At 34.1% G+C, this 20,723-nt stretch overlaps 1 protein-coding gene across 2 annotated transcripts in view; it reads right to left on the bottom strand.

Moving 5' to 3' along the window:
- Positions 1-2,335: 2,335 nt before the first annotated feature.
- LOC150100862 (uncharacterized) overlaps positions 2,336-20,723 on the bottom strand; it is a 116,291-nt gene continuing 97,903 nt past the window's right edge. The window contains exon 6 of one of the 2 annotated variants that reach the window (XM_090401171.1): positions 2,336-5,920. In XM_090401171.1, coding sequence (XP_090257297.1) covers positions 5,774-5,920 — 147 coding nt within the window. In that variant the 3' untranslated portion in view covers positions 2,336-5,773. The remainder of the gene's footprint in view (positions 5,921-20,723) is intronic. The other variant, XM_090401172.1, reaches the window with a different exon arrangement.

The following is a 20,723-nucleotide window of genomic DNA, read 5'->3' as shown; positions in this document are numbered from 1 at the left end:
TATTTGTATTAACAGATAATTTAAACAGAAAGAGAGATCTCACATAATTGAAACAGTTAGTTGTTTGGGTTATGATATATGGTACAGCAACTAAAGCTATAAGCATCATGGGGTGTATGTATTATATAAATTATGTTTGTCAATTGTGTGTTCTGCTGGACTGTTCTCTTTTGTCAGTACATAATTTGAAAGACTTGAAAATGAATTACTCCAGTAAGCAATGCTGAAATTCACTAACTTATGTCAAAAAAAGGAAGGAAAAATGAAATGTTAATGAGGTGACATAAGTGTTAGTTGGTTCTTCATTTAGACCAATCAGTTGTCTGACAGTGATAATGATTCATCAAGCTCTTCCTACTTGGAATTGGAAGATATGATTTAAAGAACATTAAATTAAAGCATCCAAGCCCTTCAAAAGTGTGTAAAGCTGTGGCATTTTATGCTACAGCATTTTATAATTACTAATCAAATTACTGCACTATTTATTTAGTGACATTCAGCTATGCTTAAGTAAGACTGGTCTGGGTTACCCAATAGAGTCCTGAGATAAGGACAGTTCAACTGTGGTTATCATGAAGTCATCAAGAGAATTCCAGACAGTTTCTATAATCAGGACTCATGTAGTAATGTTAAGAGAGGAACAGTTCCAGAGCAGAAGTATCCTGTATTAGCAATTTTGTAATTTTTTATATTTAAAATGTAAAAAAATAATAAGAAAAACCATTACTTGCCCATAATACTAACACATAATTTTACCACCTTTCATAGATGAGAATTTTTTTTTTAGATTTTTATTAATGTAGGCTGTTTAGAAAGAACTATTTATCTACTGTTATTTTATTACATCAAATAACAGTAGATAGTTACTTCACATAGCCTATGTTGGAGTGATATGTGAATACAACAAACTTATATGACTGACTCATCCCATCTCATATGGGATGAGTCAAAATTAATTCTACAGCTCACCTTTTGGAGATGCAACCTACCACTGGCCTTGAGAGATGGAGAAATATGTGCACCATCCAGATATGTGACAGCCTCAGTCATTAGTGCAATGGTCTGTTTCAAGAATTTATTGCTCTTGTTTTTCATGCTGTCCAAATGCAGTAGTGGAGTATGCTGAAGCAGTACTGTATTGAAACTGTAATTCATCTGAGCATTAATTTATATATTCAAATAGGTACATCTCACTGGATTCAAATATAGACTATTGTATGATATAGGCCGATTACCTTGTTTAAAATTTATTTCTAGGCACATCAATAGACAAAAGAAATTCTTGAAAACTTTCTACTTCTTCATTGTTGGCGCACCTAAAACATCATGTTCATGTTTTTATGGCTGTTATTCTTTATCTCAACTAAGCGGTTTATGTTTCTTCAAACTAATGGACAGGATTATTGGGCATAGCTGGGAATAAACTTGTGATTCTGATATTAAATTAAACTCCCCAAGAGTTATTCCTGTTTAATCCTTTATCTAAATGTAAGCAAACCAAGTCAGCATGTGAACCAGACTACTTGATATAAGCCGATGACTTCACATGAACTGGTTTAGTATCACATAATGCAAAACCCATTTCCTCTCAGAAGTGGATGTAGCTATGCATTAAGGGAAGGGTCACTACCCAGACAAGTTTCAACCTTTACTAAGATCTCATCAGTGAGAGCTAGACCCTGAAGAGACACCAAGGTTATATTTTTCATATACAAGTAGTAAAAAGGTGTATCACTTTATTATTAAAATACATGTATATAAAACTTTAAGGGCTTTGTATAAAAATATAAAGCCCTTCAAGAAAAATATACACTTCTGAAAGGAAGTGTGCTTTGCATTATGGGATACCAAGGCAATTGACGTGAAGTCTTCAGCCTGTATACAAGCACACTAGTTGTAATAATACTTTACATGCCAACTTTGCTTACACTTGGATAAAGGATTAAACAAGAATATGATTTCCTGGAAAATTTAATTTAATTTCTAACCAAGTAGAATGGCTTTCTAGTGCTTGCCTGACCATTGTTTGTTTATGCTGTTAAAATTACAAACTTCATTCTTTATTTCAACAAAGCTACTATTCACAAAAACAGTCAACAGGTTGTACATGTAGACACAAATGGGAATAAACTCGTGATAAAAACTTGGCAAAGCCAAAATGTAATCCAAACGTAAATAAAATAAATGTTATTTAGGGTATAGATAGCCTAAGATGATATTGTTCAAGCTGCAGAAATACTAACCCTAATCTTTTTAAATGTTAGCTGAGTTACAGGTAAGATAATTTGATGAAAATACATAACCACAATAAAAGATAAAATCATTTAATTAATTAAGCATCACATGAATACCACTGGTGGTTCAACCTATAAATTATCCAACATTCAAATGTTATGCAACACTTGACTTTTTAAGGTTCTCTTTTTTATCAAAAAATATTACAAAATTTCTCTTCGTGTCACCTAAAACTTCATCCTTCTGATATCATGATAAGCTTTGATATTATCTCACTCTTCACTAATATACCTCTCCCTGGCACCCTGCAATATCATTTTATGATTTTCCAGCTGATGTTATTCATATTTGTTATAAACCCATGATATTTCACTTTGAAAGATACAAATAAATAAAAGGAACTGCCATGGGTTCCCTAACCAGTTCTTATAAATATTTGAAAGAAAAGATTGCCAAATCCAAAGCCATTCCTCTGGATTCATTATTACTTATTACCCTGATTATATTTTTGCTATCAAAAAATACACACACATCAAAAACTGCAATATATATATATAAACTAATCTGCATCCTAGAATGAAATTTATTATTGAAAAGAATCATAAGAAACTTCGTTTTCTGGGCATTCATTTTAAACATGAAACAGAAGGCTCTCTCCATACTTCCTACTACTGTAAGCGTTTTCTGGATGTTATATACAAAAATCTCTTCTGCTTAGCATCACTCCCAAAAATATGGAATAATCAACAAATTTCTCTTCTGAATGGCTAGAAAATCCAAAGCTAAAAAATTCTCAAAAATTGACCAGTTTTCTCCACCAAATCAAGATGAAATTCTCAACAAAGAATTCTTATTCCATATATAAAATGTGCCTCAAAAAATGTTGCTGAGGTAAGATTCTCAAGAAATTTCAGCTTCCTGTCACTTTCAAAACTACATCAATCAAATCCATCAGTTTTTTCCTTCTCCTAAAGGGAAGATTTCTCTATTCCTGTTATCTATGTCTATCAAGCTCCATGCTCCTATGACTTATCCTACTTCGTAAAAATAGCCAGTCTGTTGAAAAACATATATCATTTGGGAAACAGTAAATTGTCACTTTCAACTGTAGTAAATTTTAGCAGTATTAAAGTTTCAAACCTAGTTTAAATACAAATGCATCTTAAGAGTTAACAACTGTTACAGCATAATTGTAATCTGTGAGAAATATTGGGAGACACAATATTTGGAAATTAATGTTTAATTCATCAAATGATTTTATTTTTTTCTGTGGTTAGGTACTCTTTAAATTATGAGCATCTCATAAATTTCTCTAAGGTAATAACGTCCACAATTTTTTGTTGCCTAATGAAACCACCATCCTGTTTATATAGAACCTAAAATGACTTGAAAATTTTCTGTCTGGCTCTCTATAAAGCAACTAACCCTAATCTCATGAAATTTACTAAATGTGAGATAGGTTTACATACATAAATGGAAAGACTCCCAAATGATGCAGTCTAGTGGCACCAGATCAACAATGATAGGAAAATTCAGGGAGCATTGCACAAAAGGAAGTGCAGTTATTTACCAACACCTGGAAGGGGTGTCATGAATGTCATTTTTTCACAGCCATTTGAATCTATCAAGATTTGGTGATAGTCAAAACAGACATCTTAAAAAAAAAAGTAAAACCAGCTCAGCTAATTGCTCAAATATTGTTTTTAATTTTTGGAAGAGACTTTTAGATTTGTAATGAGGTGGAGACAGAGTAGTCCATGCACATGTATAGAGTTCCATTGTGCTTCTTGACCATAACTATTGGGAAAGGCACAAGGAGATCTGCTAAGTTGTATTCTTTTTTGCATGAAGTTCTTATACCTGACTTTATTTATTTTATTTTTTCTGCAGGGCTTAAGGTATACAATAGGACTCTTTCTTGATAGGTGATCATTCAGTTAATAATACTGAGTAGTATCTTATTGATGCACACCAACACTTGGTCAAAGAGACATATAATGTCCAAATTACGTCTTAACAGTTTTCTGAGGCTCAAAGGTCTATGATACTCTCAATCAAAGGTTATTTTTAATGACAACAATGTTGTTAAACAGCAGATACTTCCAACCCCCCCCCCCCACAACTGCACTATGTTCCTACTATCACTATCACATTATTAATCTAGTAAAATTATATAACAGAAGAAACATTCTTTGATTAATAAAATATCTTTGGTACAAAAGCTTTCCAAAGAAGTTAGTTCAATTAACACAGCAAAGGCTTATTACTATTTCAAAATATGAGTCATTTATTTTGGCAACCAGATGATTGAAAAGTATCTGAACTTATCAGTACTACACATTTGTGCAATTACGTGTACATGGTGCATATGTGTGTGCACACACATACACTGTTAATTCACATGTAACCATCTCCTTATACAGATAAAACATTACAAAGAGCTAAATTATAGAAATACTGAGATCTTGTGTTTATTAAAAAAAATTAATTTACATAAAAAATAATCTTTTAAAATCATCTAACCAATTATACAAAATTTATAATATACATATAAGGTTATAAATATAAAATATACAACAAAATAAATATGACTTCTACCTATAAAAAATGTATGTATTTCAAATAAAAGATAGTCATAAGATGATGCTATCTATTACATTCACTAGAAATTATTCAATTTACTGTCTATCATTAAATAATTCAACTGGCTGGAGACTAGCTAAGAAAATTAAGTATCCTAATAAGATTAACATTTCAGGATACCTATATGCAATTTAAGTAAACAAATTTTTTTTTTTTCAATTCTACTGATTTGACAACTACTGCATTATAGCATACAAATTCTTACAAACATTTATGTTAACATTGAGAAAACATTGGAGTCAAAGAGTAATTGATATCTACACTTTATACAAGAGCACAGAAAATGGGTCTGGAGTACAAAACTATGGTCATACTACAAATATCAGTGTTTTAAAAAATGCTTATAACTAGACATCATGGATTAATTTACATTTTATTGCACAATTCATGATTAAAATCTTTCAGCAAATCATTTAACATTCTACAAAGACCAAAGAATAATATTTTAGAAGTCTGTCTCGGATAAAACATTAAGAAATTATAGCCAAACAGGAGTACATGACTTAAAAATCGTGCTGACACTGGTGTGCATGACTCCTCATGGCAAAAAATCCTCCAGAGGTTATAATAGAGGCAAGCAGCACTTCACAGTATTGTACATTATCACAGGCAGTGAGACAATATGTACCAATCTTGTGCACCTTGAGTGCAAGCAGTGCTACAATACAAATGTGTAAATTAATGTTGGTTGCATCCACAGATCAGTTTGCAGTATATGTCTTAATACATGCACAAATGTGTGCATTCATACATAAACAAAAACACACAAATACATGCATGCACGAATGCAATGCTTTTTTATAACCATATTTGTTCCCTGTGTTCAGATAGTCTATAATTAGGTTTGCTGTCATCTTTTATATGAATTTTTGAATAGTACATTATGTTCAGATAATTAAATCAGCCAATTTTCACTTTGTAGGGTAGTAGAGACCTTCATGGGGCACTTTGTAAGCGATTCCAGGGGGTGTGTACATGTTTCCTGGGTAGGGTGGGGGTTTCTCTCCAAGCTGTTCAGGTGGCTCATTGTATCCAGGTGTTGCTATAAGTAAGGAAAAAATATATAATGTTACCTGTTAAAATAATATTGCAGTAATGAACAATAATATTGATTCCTTACTAACAACAAGCATACACAGACAAGCACATGAAACATAGAAATTGAAGACATTTCAACCATTAGCAGATGTAACACATCTAGGAAAACAAAAAGAAGAAAAATCAAGAAGTTACCATTAATAATTTTTACAACATATGAATTCTATGGTACAAAAAAAAAAAAAAAAAAAAAAAGGTATAAATTACAATTTTTAGTGAAAATTACTTTTTACAAAAAGCTTTAAATTTTTACAAAGTGATATAAAGGCTAATGTTTATGAACTGTCATCAATGTAATCCAAATTCCTCTTTAGGAATTTGGATTACATCAATGCTGAATTTACTGCATCTACTTTTGGCAATAGCTGAGTAATTTATATGCAGATATCAGTGAGGCAGTTGAATGTAAGAATGTGCATAAAATCATAAGTTAGTACCACTGGTAACTAGAATGGGATAGTTAGTATAAAGCATCAAGATAGTGGTAGGCCTAAGGGACTTTTACACTTTATATACACTAATGCCAAGAGCATTCAGAACAACAGAGAGGAGTTCTGGGCATTGGTTAGTTCATTCTGGCCAAAGGTTACTGGCATTAGTGAGATATGACTGACATAATAAGATATAGTTAGTGGGATAGAATGTGAAGGGTACAGTGTATTCAGGGAGGACAGATAGAAATGAATGGGGGGGGGGGGAGTGTTATTGATGATAGCCAATAACTGTAACTAACAAGAGTAGTTAAACTGCAGGCCAATGAAAATGGCACATTTGAGGCTATCTGTTATGAGAAAAAGGCCAGCAGAACAAAATATACTTGGATTCTGCAGATCAGGGGAAAGTAAGGATGATAAGGATAGTATGCATCGGCAAATAAACTCAATGAGTGGAGAGTGGGTAATTATTATGGGGATTTTCAACTATGCGAACATAGATTGGAAGGAGGAGCAGACACACTGGAGAAAGGAAATGGAATTTATGCAGTTACTAAGGAATAATCACAGGAGATGGCATGTGATGGAATTGATTCTTATACTTAGGGCTTGAGAGTGCTAGATGTAGTAATTGCATCTGAAAATTTGTCTATAACAAATATTGCCACAAACTGGTGAGAGTGATTATATGGCCTTGAACTGAGAGGTGGCTAAATGTGTAGAATTTTCAGTTAAGAGGCCATGTTGCCAACTGGTGAGAGTAATCATATGGCCTTGACCTGGGAGGTGGCTTAATCATCATCAAGATGGAGATATTGCAGTAACAAGAGAGGTAAAGACTGATATGGGAACTGAGGTAAATGAAATGGAGGTGCATAGCACATTACAGAATCTTGATGTGAATATAGCTATGAGATTAGACGGTACATCAGCTTGAGTTTTACATTAAGGTGTTGGGGAATTGTCGACCAGATTGTTTAATCAAGTCTTGGCTCTGGGTTAGTCCAAAGGGGGTGGAAAGATGGGAAAATAATTCCATTATATAAAGTAGGCTTCAGGATTGATGTACAAATTACCAACCGATCAGCATATCAGGAGTCATTGTTAAGGTGCTGAGTTGGTCGAGAGCAAAATACAGGCATCGATAGATAGAAATGGGATACTATATGGGGGGTAACAGTTTTGTGAAGGGTAGGTTGTGGCTCAGCAACTTGCTCTCACATTTTATAATACAGTGACAGCTGAGTTTTATAAAGGTAATGGGTATACAGCTATAATGCTGGTCTTTGCAAAAAGCCTCCTCTGACAGGATACCATGTGGAATTCTAATCAATAAACTGCAGCACGTGAGGATGGAAATATGATTGGTGAAGTGGATAAGAGGATGGTTAATGAAGAGTTATCAGAGAGTTTATTCAGGAGTAGAGTCCAGAAGAAGACCTGTGACACAGGGATCTGAGAGGATCTGTTCAGTTGTTTCCTGATGATGCAAAATTGGGTAGAGCAATAGTTAATACAGATGATGGTAAAATTTTGCAGGATGATTTGGATAGACTGGCAGTGTGGGTAAAGAAGAATGGATGTCAGTTTAATGTGGCAAAGTAAAGTTATGCATTTTGGGGTGAAAAGATTACTAGCTGTATCATCAGATTACTTGGTTACTGCAGAATACTTTGACGAGCAGAGACAAGCATGTTATTATTCCTCTTTATGCAGCCTTGATAAGATCCCATCTTGACTACTCCAGACAGATCTGGTCATCTGGGTTTCTTGGCAATGAGGAAGAGGTGGAGAGGATTCAGAGGTGAGTCACCAAGATGGTATCAGGTCTATGGAATGAACCTTATGAGAACAGATTGAAATTTTGTTTGTTACAGAAATTAGTTATATTTCTGCACCCCAAAATGCAACACTGTGTACTTATGAATATTAAAATTACACCTTTGTTCAAGCCAAAAATGTATTCAAATCTTCCTGATGGGAATTAACATCAGCAGTGCTCCTTATAATTCTCCCCAACTTTGCATCATCAGCAAACTGAAGATCCCCAGTCAATCCACATGATATAACATTTGCAAACAAGTTAAACAGCAGGAGTAAGAATAGTTAAGTAAGAACATTAGAACAGTTTACAAAGTTTAAAAAAAAAAATACTTTGGGTAGCATAGTAGGGGTCTGCTGTTCCATCTTCAACTGATCATTCTTGTATAGTGAGACCTGTGGTGTTTCCATAATTAAACAATCATACATATACCACAGTAGAAAATTATATTTACTTTGCAAATATTTCATCTTGCATATCATAAGACACCATCAGTGAGAGAGAACAAACATAAGGAATCTGAACAATAGACCATCACAGAGCATGTGCCAAATTTGAATCTCTCTGTATATATAGTTGCATATTTGTTAAGTTAAAAACTAATGTGCAGAAAATAATAATTAATTATTTATAATAAATCTATTTAACACAATTGAGTATATCAATTTCACAAAATATCAGGGTTGTAAGGCAGTTGTTATAATTAAGGTTCGGTCAATGAAGTAGAGTTGCAATGCTTTCTTTGAATAGACATCTGTACATAGATTTGTGAAGAAGTTTAATTAAACTATATCTATTTTAGAGATTAATTCTATTAATTGCTTATGGTGAATACTTCCAAATGCTTTATTATAGTATATATAAAGCAAAGATAAGCATCATTCTGTAATTCCAAGCAATTCTCTGATATTGAATATGTCCACGCTTGTTCCTCTATTTTCCATAAATTCACTTTGAACATCCTTTACTTCATCTGTTTTTTTTTTTTTTAATCTTTCTGGTATAATTAGTAATGGTGCTCGGTATTTCTTCTTTTAGTATTGGAGGACAGTCTTTGAAACTGGTAAATTCTGGTTTGCTCTCTCACTCCTGATCTCTGAAAAGATCTGAAATACATTATGAGCCATCTTTTCTTAATTTATCAAGTGCCAAATAACACGTTACCATCATTATTCTTGACTGCAAAATTCCATAACTCATTTTCTTGTTCATCATTTATTTCATAGTGTACCTCTCAAGATTGTTGTTTTATTTCTACTTTACTTCTAGGTCATCTTGCACTTATTAGCAAGCCAAGTTTCTCTGGTTACCCTACAGGCTTACCTTAGTTTGGTTAAAGATTTATATTCTAATTTACTTTTTTGTTTGACTCTTTTGTTGAATAGATCTGATGCACTCTCATTCATCTATGATTTTCTTTTAATTACTAAAATAAAATCCAAAAGGCTTCAATTCAGCGATGCAAAAGTATACAAGTCAAGTGGATATTAGATCTGGCATTATTTAAAAGTTGAATGTAGAAACTATGAAAGTTTCATAAGGTAAGTTGACCAGAGAGCTTACCTTACGAAACTTACATAGTTTCTACATTCAGCTTTGAAATAATGCTGGATCTAATATCCCACTTGACCTATATGATTTCCTTTTAATTTCAATTTTTTGGGGAACTGTATCCCCCCCCCCCTGCAAAAAAAAAAAAACTGGCAATTTTAACAATCTTGAAAAAATGTTTAGATACGTTTCTATCTTCAATTTATCAGTTTTTATTTAATGTCCTAAATGAAACTTTCAAGTGCTCAAAGGAACTTTTTTTTTTTTGTTTTATATTTGTTGTAGTTGAGTCATTCTTTAGGTAACTGAAATTCAGACAATGATTTTTAGTGTTTTTCAGTCTAAATTTTGACACAACTGGAATGTGGTCTAAATCCATCTGTTCCTGGATATGTCTGTTACAATACTCTTTTGAAATCTTTTTCTAATCAATCTGATTTCACCATATGGGCTTTTCAAGTATATTAAAAGGGTCCAACTTTTGAATTTAAGTCTTCTGATAATAATCAGAATATCACCTTTATTTATTTTATAACTTTTTATATTTGCTCATGTAACTTTTCAAACTCTTCATCACAATCACTGTCAGCATGAGCATATATCCAGAGAAGACCAACATCAAAAGTTTTTTCTGCAATTTTGATTTATTTATTCTTTTTAAATGTAGCTCCTGCCCATGAAAGGTTATAAAGGTATGGTATACTGTATTAGTATTGTGGGTGGGCTAAGGATTTTTTTTTTCTATTTTTATTATTTTTTATAACTGTATTTTTTACCTAATTCAGAAATCTTGTTCTAGAGACCAAACATGGAACTTTTTTGAGCTACTACAAGCCTCCAATATATTAGTGGAATGGTGGTCTTACGCCAGGTAGTGAATTCATCTTCCACCAAAAAAAACACAATCACAAATAAGCAGACAAGCTAACAACTTGGCCCACCAGGCCAGCAATGATTCTTTCATTTACAATTCAAAAGAGAAGAATACTTTTTCAAATTCCTTTTTTATTCATCATTATATCTAATTAAAAGAATTAAGTCAAGACAAAATGATACCCTTAGAAAACCACACAACAGATCGCCTATGACATTCAGATAATACTTTAAAAAAATTGATTACAAGAGTACTTTGGCCTGGCAGCAAAAGGTTGTTAGGAGAGTCCTAATAACCTTTTGCTGCCAGGCCAAAATTCTCAAAACAAGAATATATTTGATGGAGACTGTATATTTTGCAGAAACAGAATGGTAGCAATACAGATGCAATTATAACCAGTCTGTGAAATAAATAAATAATAATGCACACCATAACGAAACTCATATCTTGACTACATGGTATATGAGAATAAACCAGAGAAGCAGAGCATTTTATTTTTGAATAAATCTAGAAAAAATGATACTACATATGTACACATATTCAGTACCATTTTTCGATGTGGTCTGCTTGCTTTTTCAACTACTTGAACTGATCTGCAAGCTTTTTAATGATACATGACCAAAACATTTTTGACTGTTCCAGCAGCTTAGTATGCACCATTTTTTTTACTATGTACCTGAAAAATGCATTTTTTGAGAGGATCAAACAAAGGCAATAATACTTGTTTTGAGTTTGGACTGTATGCTGTGTATAGAAGAATTTCAAACAAGATTTTAAGCACTTCAGGATTTATATTATGAAATTTTTTTCAATGGCTGCAAAAGGGGTGGGTGGAGTAACCTTTTGATAGCAAGAAATTCTCTACATCTACTTTATGTACATCCCATCCACAGTCTGTAAACTTATAATACTGTGAGTGGGCTAATGGTTATATAATCTAGAAACCCTGCTACAGAGAGAAACCAAACATGGTACTTTTTCAAGCCACTTCAGGCCTCCGTCAACTGAAGACATTCACAAATGTCCAGGCTCAGTGGGATTTGAATCAACAGCCTTGGTTGGAGAGCAGACATGATATTTTCTTAGCCAACTCACCAAACTGAATTTACTTTCTCTTTAAAACCTTTCCATTCCAATTTCTAGATGGTCTTTGACTTTCCCCATAATCTTAATATCCTTCTGTAAATCTCTGTCTGATCTCTTATAACCACAAAAATCTGAGAGAACACAATGTTCACTAACAGTTCTATTAGCAAGCACAAATGATTTGATTATCCCTCGCTATAAGAGATAGCACCAGAAAATGGGAAGAAGAAACCTTTAGATTTTATCTATGTTAGCACTTCCAAATATTTTGAATTCAATGGAAATTACTGGTCCTACTTAGCTAATTCAATGACCTCATAAAATACCAGATGTCTGCAAACAAAAAAAAACATGTACAGAAGATGAAATAAGATAAAAATAAATAAATATTAGTAACTTATAAGATTCATGAGAACTGCAGGATATGCCCAGAGATTTTAAAACCCTTTGAGCAGTAAAGCAACATATATACAGGGTGTTCGGGATAAATTTGACATATTTATAATTAATTATATTTTTCCGTAAGTTACATGTATTAACACACACTTCTCTTCATTTAAAAGTTTGGACCCTTCTTCATTCACATACAAGATGTCAGAAAGGATGGATAGCTGGAACCCACCTGAATCATGGAAGAGAATAACTTGTATCATGATGATTCGTGCCCGCCATCAAAATAAGGATATTACGACTGCTGCCCAATGCTCCCTGAATACAGTAAAAACAATCAGGCATGAACTAGAGACTTGCAATGGTGACTACGAGGATGTAGCAAGAAGAAAGATCCCTAGCAGACGATCTGATTGCGTTCGTACAGCAGAATTCCTCGCAAATCTGCAGGAACAGGTGTTGAAGAACCCTGGCATTGGAATTCGGGCTTTGTTCGTGGAGTTGCTAACTGTAGTCAAGCCCTGGATAACAAGGGTAGCCAATGGTAGGCCGTATGTATGGCAGCAGGATTCGGCCCCTTGCCACACCTCTGGGAAAAGTCAAAAATGGTTGTCTGAAAATTTCTACGACTTCACCAGTCCAAATGTTTGGCCTCCAAACTCCCCAGACCTTAACCCCATGGATTATTTTGTATGGGGCGCAGTTGAAAAAGACACCAATCGCACTTCCAGTAATACAAAAGCCCAGTTAATGGATAAAATTAAAACAGTTTTTGCGGCCCTTCCCAGGGAGACTGTAGCATCAGCTTGTTCGAGGTTCCGAAGCAGAATTGAAGCTGTGATCGATGCTAATGGTGGTTATTTTGAGTAAATCTTGTTGATAGTATTGTAATTAACTCTGCCTGTAATGTTTTTTTGTCAATTCATTAAATTTAATAGATACAAAGAAGATTTTCTTTTTCCTTACGAAACTGTCAAATTTATCCCGAACACCCTGTACATCACTATGCTTCTATCCCAAAACAGTGTCTATGCATACACACACACATTCAAATTTTAACTATATTAAAGCCATAAATTTATGTCGGGATTTGAGTTTTTGCAGGAAGGTGCTGAAATCTCTTGAACCTTCCCAATCCCCCCCCGTGTATTTAGGAACTACAGAAGGTGAAACATTTTTAACTCAAAAGGTTAAAAGGAATACAGAAGTTACAGATGAGTTAAATGAACAATTAATAAAGCAATATATCAGTGGTTTGTAATAATGTAATATCAGTAAATTAGTAGTTTTATATATATACACGAGGTAGTATCAAAAAGTTTTGAGACTAGCTCTGTTTACGAGAAATTACTTTAATTATCTACGTTTAACAGTATCACCTTCAAAAATAGTCCCCTTGCAATACAGCGCTCCCAGCGTTCTTGCCACTTCTGGAATGTGTCCTGGAAGTCTTCTTTTCAAAGCATGTCAAGCACCTTTTGCGATTCACGATGGATCTCTAGAATGGTGTCAAAACAGTGACCTTTGAGCTGGATTTTCATCTTCAGGAAGAGGGTTAAGTCTGCAGGAGCCAAATCTGGTGAGTAGGGTGGGTGCGGAAGTGAGAGCATGTTGTTTCTGGTGAGAAACTCACGTGTGAGGAGAGCTCGGTGACAGGGTGCATTGTCGTCGTGGAGCATCCAGTTTTTCGCGCGCCACAGATCTGGTCGCTTTCACTGAATGTCCTCCCTCAGATGCCTTAAAACCTGGCAGTAGAACTTGCTATTGACAGTCTGGCCCCTGAGGATGAATTCTCGATGCACAATGCCGTGAATGTTGAAAAAGACGATGAGCATGCACTTGGTCGAGCTGCGGACCTGCTTCGCCTTTTTCGATCGTGGAGATGATGGGCTCTTCCACTGTGAAGACTGTTGCTTCGTCTCAGGGTCGTACCCGTACACCCAAGTTTTGTCACCGGTAATGATCCTCAAATTTCATGTTTTTTTAAATGTGAATTTCACGTTTCTCTTTGTTCTAACTTGCTGTCCATGATGAAATCATGTGGTAACGCAGGTGGTCAGAATAGCATCAGTTGCACAGCTCCCAATGTCTTTTGGCACAGTGACTTATGAAGGTAGGTGCTCCCTGTGACTGTGTGTGCAGCCTTGTGCTGCCATCTGTTGGCGTGTTACAAACCTAGTCTCAAAACTTTTTGATACCACCTCGTATATCATCACCATACCAGCTTTACATATTCTATGTCTATTTCCAAATTTAACTTGTCCTCTTCACTAAAAATTGTGCCTAAATAGCCAAAATATTTTACTTGTTCTATAGGCTCTGCATTCAGAATGCGGCTGATTTTTCCAATGTTCCTGCCTATTTTCATAGTTTTGGTCTTTTTATTGCTGATTTTCAAACCAAATTTGTTACAGCTCTCATTCAATTTAGTTAGAGAATCCTGGAGACTTGCACTGGATGTGTTTAAATGTACATCGTCTGAATAAAGCAAAGTCTTTCATAATGTAATCCATATAGATGAATAAGAGTGGAGATAATATGCATCCTTATCTTACACCTGATATCACATCAAACCATCTAACTATATTCTCTTCAATTCTAATTGCTGACTTACAACTTAAATATAAACTATTTACTTACCTGTATAATGTTCCATTTACCCATATAACTATAGCATTTTGAAAAGCTTTTCCCTGGGCATCTTTGTCATATGCTTTTTCCAGATCTAGAAAACTTAAATATGTATCTGTCATATTCCCATGATTTCTCAACTGTTTGTTGTAAAGTGAAAATGTGATCATAACAGTCACTATTTGTCCTGAATCCAGCTGTTCTTGTCCCAGTTTCTCTTCCAGAATTTTTCACAGTCCCTTTTCAAGTATGCATGCATAAATCTTACCTGGAACACTTAGCAGAGAAATTTCTCTGTAATTCTCACATTCAGCTTTATTTCCTTTTTTATAGATGGGTACTAAGAGAGCTCTACTCCAATCATTAGGAATTTGACCTTATGATCAGGCCCTCTTAACCTCATCCTAATCTTAACAATAACGGTGGCATAATAATCCCAAGAATTTGGATGGCACACATTCAGCCCACTCGAGTTCAAGTTTTCTAGCAAACCCTTACTTTATGACTTTAAGCAATAATTTCAGCTCTTATTGAGCACCATCCATACTGTTCAAATTTATGTGAGAGCATGTTGCTCTCTAGCTTAATATATCTCTTAACAATAATAATAATAATAACAGCAGGATTCTAGCTTTGATACAGTAAGTTTTTTTTTCACCAGAGGTCAGGCCAGTAGTATTAATGAGTGACCAAATTACTGTGACTTTACTATAACACATTAGTTGTTTCCATAATTTTTAATAATGAATACCCAACTCCTATGCCACCTTGAAGACACTCAACTAATGAATGATTATGCGTATGGATTCTGTCACTGCTGATCAATTGGGTACATGCTTACATATGTCACTCATTTCTAAACAAAACCACAGAAAAATCTGGAAAATCACAAGTGGTTGCACATGATATCTCCAAGGCTTTTGACCTGGTCAGGCACAACAGGCACAATAAGCCCTCATCATTCAGTCTGTCCTACACCTTCCCTTCTGCAGCTGGGTTGCCAGCTTTTCTGACTGGATGCCATGATGGCAGATGGTTCATATCTTCTAACTATGCAACTAATGTTGGGGTTCCACAAGGTTCTGTTCTCTCATCCACCCTCTTCCTTTTACATATCAGTGACATACTCTATCTGACCACCAATCGAACACAGTTTTGCTGATGACAGTGCACTTCACTCCTCCTCACTTAACAAATTTTAACAAATCATCCAATTGCATCCTCAACATCCAAAAAACTACAATTTCTCTTTCACTCAAAGTGTTGCTTTGCCTCTACCCCTGTCCCCCCGACCATGGGGAGGGAGACTTACTCAATACACTGCTGACCCTTGTCAGCAAGCCCACTAGCCGACTGATCCTAGCTGGACCACCCATCTTGCTGATGTAGAGGCCAAAGTAGTGTGAGACTACTAGAATCCCCCGCCCCATTCCAAATGTCTATTGGTTACACCACATGGCAAACATCTTAAGGCATCAGATCCCAGGTCTGGATGATAGGAAGGTATTCTTTGCTCTGCTTCTCCCGAGTCTTTCACTCGGGAGAAGCAGAGCAAAGAATATGGGGAAAAAAGCATAGAAGTCAGGGCACTGTAGCCAGAAACATTAAACAGCTGTCATGGAACATGCCATAAATAGGACCCATCTTTGGGAAGGCAAAAATGGAAGACATTTACATGATGTGGTTTTTCATAACTAATAAAAAAAATCTCTTTTGTATTACATTATAACAAAAAAAAAGAATAAAAATAATTAATAAATAAAAAATTTATTAAATGTTTAAACCCCTTTGTGATTTATGGGCTACCATGTACTTTCGGTCTGTGAAAATTAGAGGTATTTCTCTGTTTATGTGCAGCATACAAGATATTTACTTCTATTTTGAAGAACAGATTAAACCCATTTATGAAGATAGTTGGTGTCCACCAAGGAGGCTTCCAGAAAGGCAAATCCACAATTGATTAGATATATATAGTTAAACAATTCTTAGAGAAGTTTTGGGAATTTGATATAAATATTCATTCAAATTTTTATTGATTTCCAACAAGCATATGACAGCGTTAATAGAGGAAAATTATATGAGATTTTAATACACTTTGGAATACCAGATAAGATAGTAAGACGTACAAGGTTAACAATAGAAAATTCAAAAGCACAGGTTAAAATACAAAATGATTTAACAGATCCCTTCCAATAACTCAAGGATTAAAACAAGGTGATAGTCTATCTCCAATACTTATTAACTTAGCTTTAGAATAAGTTATTCAATCATTGCTAATAAATACTAAGGACATTCTAATAAATAAATCAGTGAAGATTGTAACATATGCAGATAACATTAACATCATGTCAAGAACTAAACAGAAAGCATGTATTTGGAACTAGAAAATCAGCACAAGGTATAGAACTAAAAATTAATCAACAGAAAACCAAAATAATGATTAATTGATTAATATCATGCAGAATCAGTTAACTGATACAAGTATGAAAATTGGGAACCTGGAAATTGAAAAAGTGGAACAATTTAAATATTTAGGAGTAATGATCGCCAGTCAACCAAATGAGATTGTGGAAGTGCCGAATCTAATAAAGAGAGATTATCGGGTTTTTTATTCTCTCTTGTGTACTCAGTTCAAAAAGATATTCATTGGAAGATTAAAATAATAAAATATAAATTGATAATTTATCCAGTTGTTATCTAGTTATGGCAAAAGTGAAGAATTTGATTTCAGCTTTTGAAAGGAAAATCCTTAGAAAAATATTTGGCCCAGTGAATGATAAGATACAATGTATCTGATAAGAAAAAATCAGATACAACCATGAGTTATATCAACTTTATAAAGAGCCCACAATATCCAGTATAATCAAGTTCCAAAAGTTGCACTGGGTAAGACATGTTTTTTGTATGGAAAATGGAAGTATTCTTAAGAAGACAATAAATAGTAAAATCATTTGTAAAAGACCAAAAGGAAAACCAAGAACAAGATGGATAGACACCATTAGTCAAAACAGAAACATCATATTAAAATGTTCAAAACTGGAGAAGTAAAGTTTTGGACAGACAGGGTTGGAATAACTAATCAAGGAGGCCAAGGCTTGACTTGAGCTATACAGCCATAAGAAGAAGGTTATAATGTATTGCAAGAGAAAACAAGACCTCTTGAAAGAACATTATTTTTTAGTATCTTTCATGTTATCACAAACAAACCAGATGTTGCAGAGCAAGTTTATTTATGAAATACAGAAAATGCAGCCATAAAGAATAAAAGGGTAAAACTGTTTCTTTTATAGCATTTATTACTCAAAAAGTAACCCAAGCTGTCTTCCAGAAAAAAGTTTCCTACCAAATTACTGACACTCACCACAATTCTCTCTAAAATAATGGAAGCATCATCAAGTTAACTTCTTTGTCACATTTTCTCTCTCTTTCTCACACTCGCACACACACACACAAAAAAAAACTTCAATTCACCTTCTCTGACCTCTAATAATAAATATGATTAGGTGCACACACTGTTCTTTTCATTTACTACTACAAGCAGTGGCATCCACCTGCGCACACCCAAACTTGATTTTCTTTTTCCTATTTCATTTCATCTGACTTCCTCTCAAAGCAGTAGCCAAGGATTAAAGATTCCCATCCCTATATGGAACAACCTTCCTTACAAACCATTTCCTCAAGGAAAACTAACTTGTTGGTATTCAAAAATAATTTCCTCCTCTCTTCACCTACATACAAACACAGCTTTAAAGCACTAACCATATATTTACTGTATTGTAAGTATATGATGGTACTGTATGTATGCTTTGAAACTGCATTGGTTTTGGATTGAACAGTTATTTTGGGAGAGTTACATATTTAATCAATATTGAATATTTACACAATACAATGTATTACTTTCATATTCTTTGTATTTCGTCCACAAAAGTATTCATATTATCAACGTTTGGAATGTTTAAAGAAGAGTAACATATGAAAGTATTATGGTGCATCCATTTCCCTTGTTTAACTCAATGGTGACATTGTTATTATAGAATGTGAGCAAGTTGCTAAAACATGACCTTCCCTTAGTAAGCCCATGCTGTTCATTGCAAAACTGAGATTCTCTGTCAACCCATTTCTTTTACAAATGATACCGCTTATATTGTTTGGAACTTTTTACTAAGGTTGATAGACCAGTCTGTGGATTTAAGAGGTTTTAGCTTGCAATTTTCAAAATATGTTCCTTTTTTGCCTTAAGAGTATCCTCACTTAATACAAGATACTTAATCAACCTGAACTACCAAAGACACGTGCATGCGCACACAGCTTTAAAAACAACATCAGATCCCATTGTGAAGATATCTTTTGTAGAACATTACCATTGTGAATGCAAGCAGTGTGAATGAATTCAAGAATAAGTATGATAGCTGGTGCATGTAGTATGTGGCCTCCCTCGATGAGTCTCTAACTCCCTAAAGATCTCTCTTAATAATAATAATTACGGGATGAACTGAGATTAAATTCATGAATTTTTATTAATCTAAAGCGTTCACAATAGGTAGTGTAATATATGTCCAATCTTATGTTTCTTTCTTTTTTTTCTTTTTTTTTTCTTTTTGGGAATCTTTGTGTGTGTGTGTGTGTGTGTGTGTGTGTGTGTGTGTGTGTGTGTGTGTGTGTGTGTGTGTGTGTGTGTGTGTGTGTGTGTGTGTGTGTGTGTGTGTGTGTCTTTGTAATCAGGGCTGTTGATTAATTATATTGTATTAAATGAGGATACTCTTAAGGCAGAAAAGACAGTGACTCCAGCAATTTTCAAAAACATATTCTGAAAATTGTAAGCTAAAAATCTCTTAAATCCACAAAAACTGGTCTATCAACCTTAGTAAAAAGTTCCAAACAATATAAGTGGTATCATGACATCTTTCATGACAGTGTGTAATGGTGACCAGAATTCATTATGATAGCACATTAACCTTTGTCCATTCATCCAATATGAATATCATGACTATTTTTAAACTTTGATGATGTGCATTATCAGATGAATTAGGGTAGAATTTAATTCTTTTTGCAATTATAGTTTTGTTCAGTTCACTGAACAGGTGATAAACCTTTCTCAAGAATTTAAGTTTCACCTACTGATGTCTGCAGTATGAATATACTGAAACATATTATATTTAGTTAGAGTTCCCAATTTTTTCTATATATACACTTAATGTTACTGCTATCCAGTTTTCATTTTGCAAACAACTCCCACTGAACTTGAGAAGGTGGAGGAGTAGCGCATTCTAGTAATGATTTCTGTGAATATAGCAACAGTTCTGATTTCTTTTTTTAGAGTACTGATAAGAATGTGCTGCAACAAATGAATAATATAACCAAGGTCACAATGCAGTTTTATTGTTTCTTTGGACAGATTGACAAATTTTGAATAATTGATGACTTCTCTAGAAAGACTGCATCCATTATACTAGTTAAAATGGCTATTTTATTTCTGCATAGTCTGCCAAAATAAATACAAGGTTTTGTTGGAAAGTTGCACAAATGCATACTAACCTGTGACAATCATCTTTCTTGGTGCAGGCTGAGAGACCTCATTGCTGGAGTCACTGTAAGTGTCAAGGACTGAGAAACAAGGAAAAGAGAAAGATGAAGAGGAAATACTGCAGAAAGCAAAAAACTGGTGTTGAATAATGAAGAAGAAATCTCAGTAAAAGTGAACCATACTTTTTTTTGATAACAATGTCTTCAAGACTGACATGAAAGAAAGCTATGGTTATAGTTAAATGTTTTAGTGCAAAATAGATAACAAAGCTGCAGCATGAACTCTTAAAAAAAATAGGATAACTACATGCATATCTACATATAAATTAACACACTATATGTAGGCAGGCATGCAGATAAAAAAAAGGGGGGGGAGTAAGCATAACTTGGGTTAATCATAAGTAAAATGAAGTAAACCTTATAACATCATATTCAA

Source organism: Typopeltis vanoorti, chromosome 12 (assembly GCF_054136105.1).
Source record: "Typopeltis vanoorti isolate ZY-2024b chromosome 12, IOZ_Tvanoo_1.0, whole genome shotgun sequence".
NCBI classification, from domain to species: Eukaryota; Metazoa; Arthropoda; class Arachnida; order Uropygi; family Thelyphonidae; genus Typopeltis; species Typopeltis vanoorti.
The sequence above is the reverse complement of the archived record's forward strand: the minus strand, read 5'-3'. Positions and strand labels throughout refer to the sequence as shown.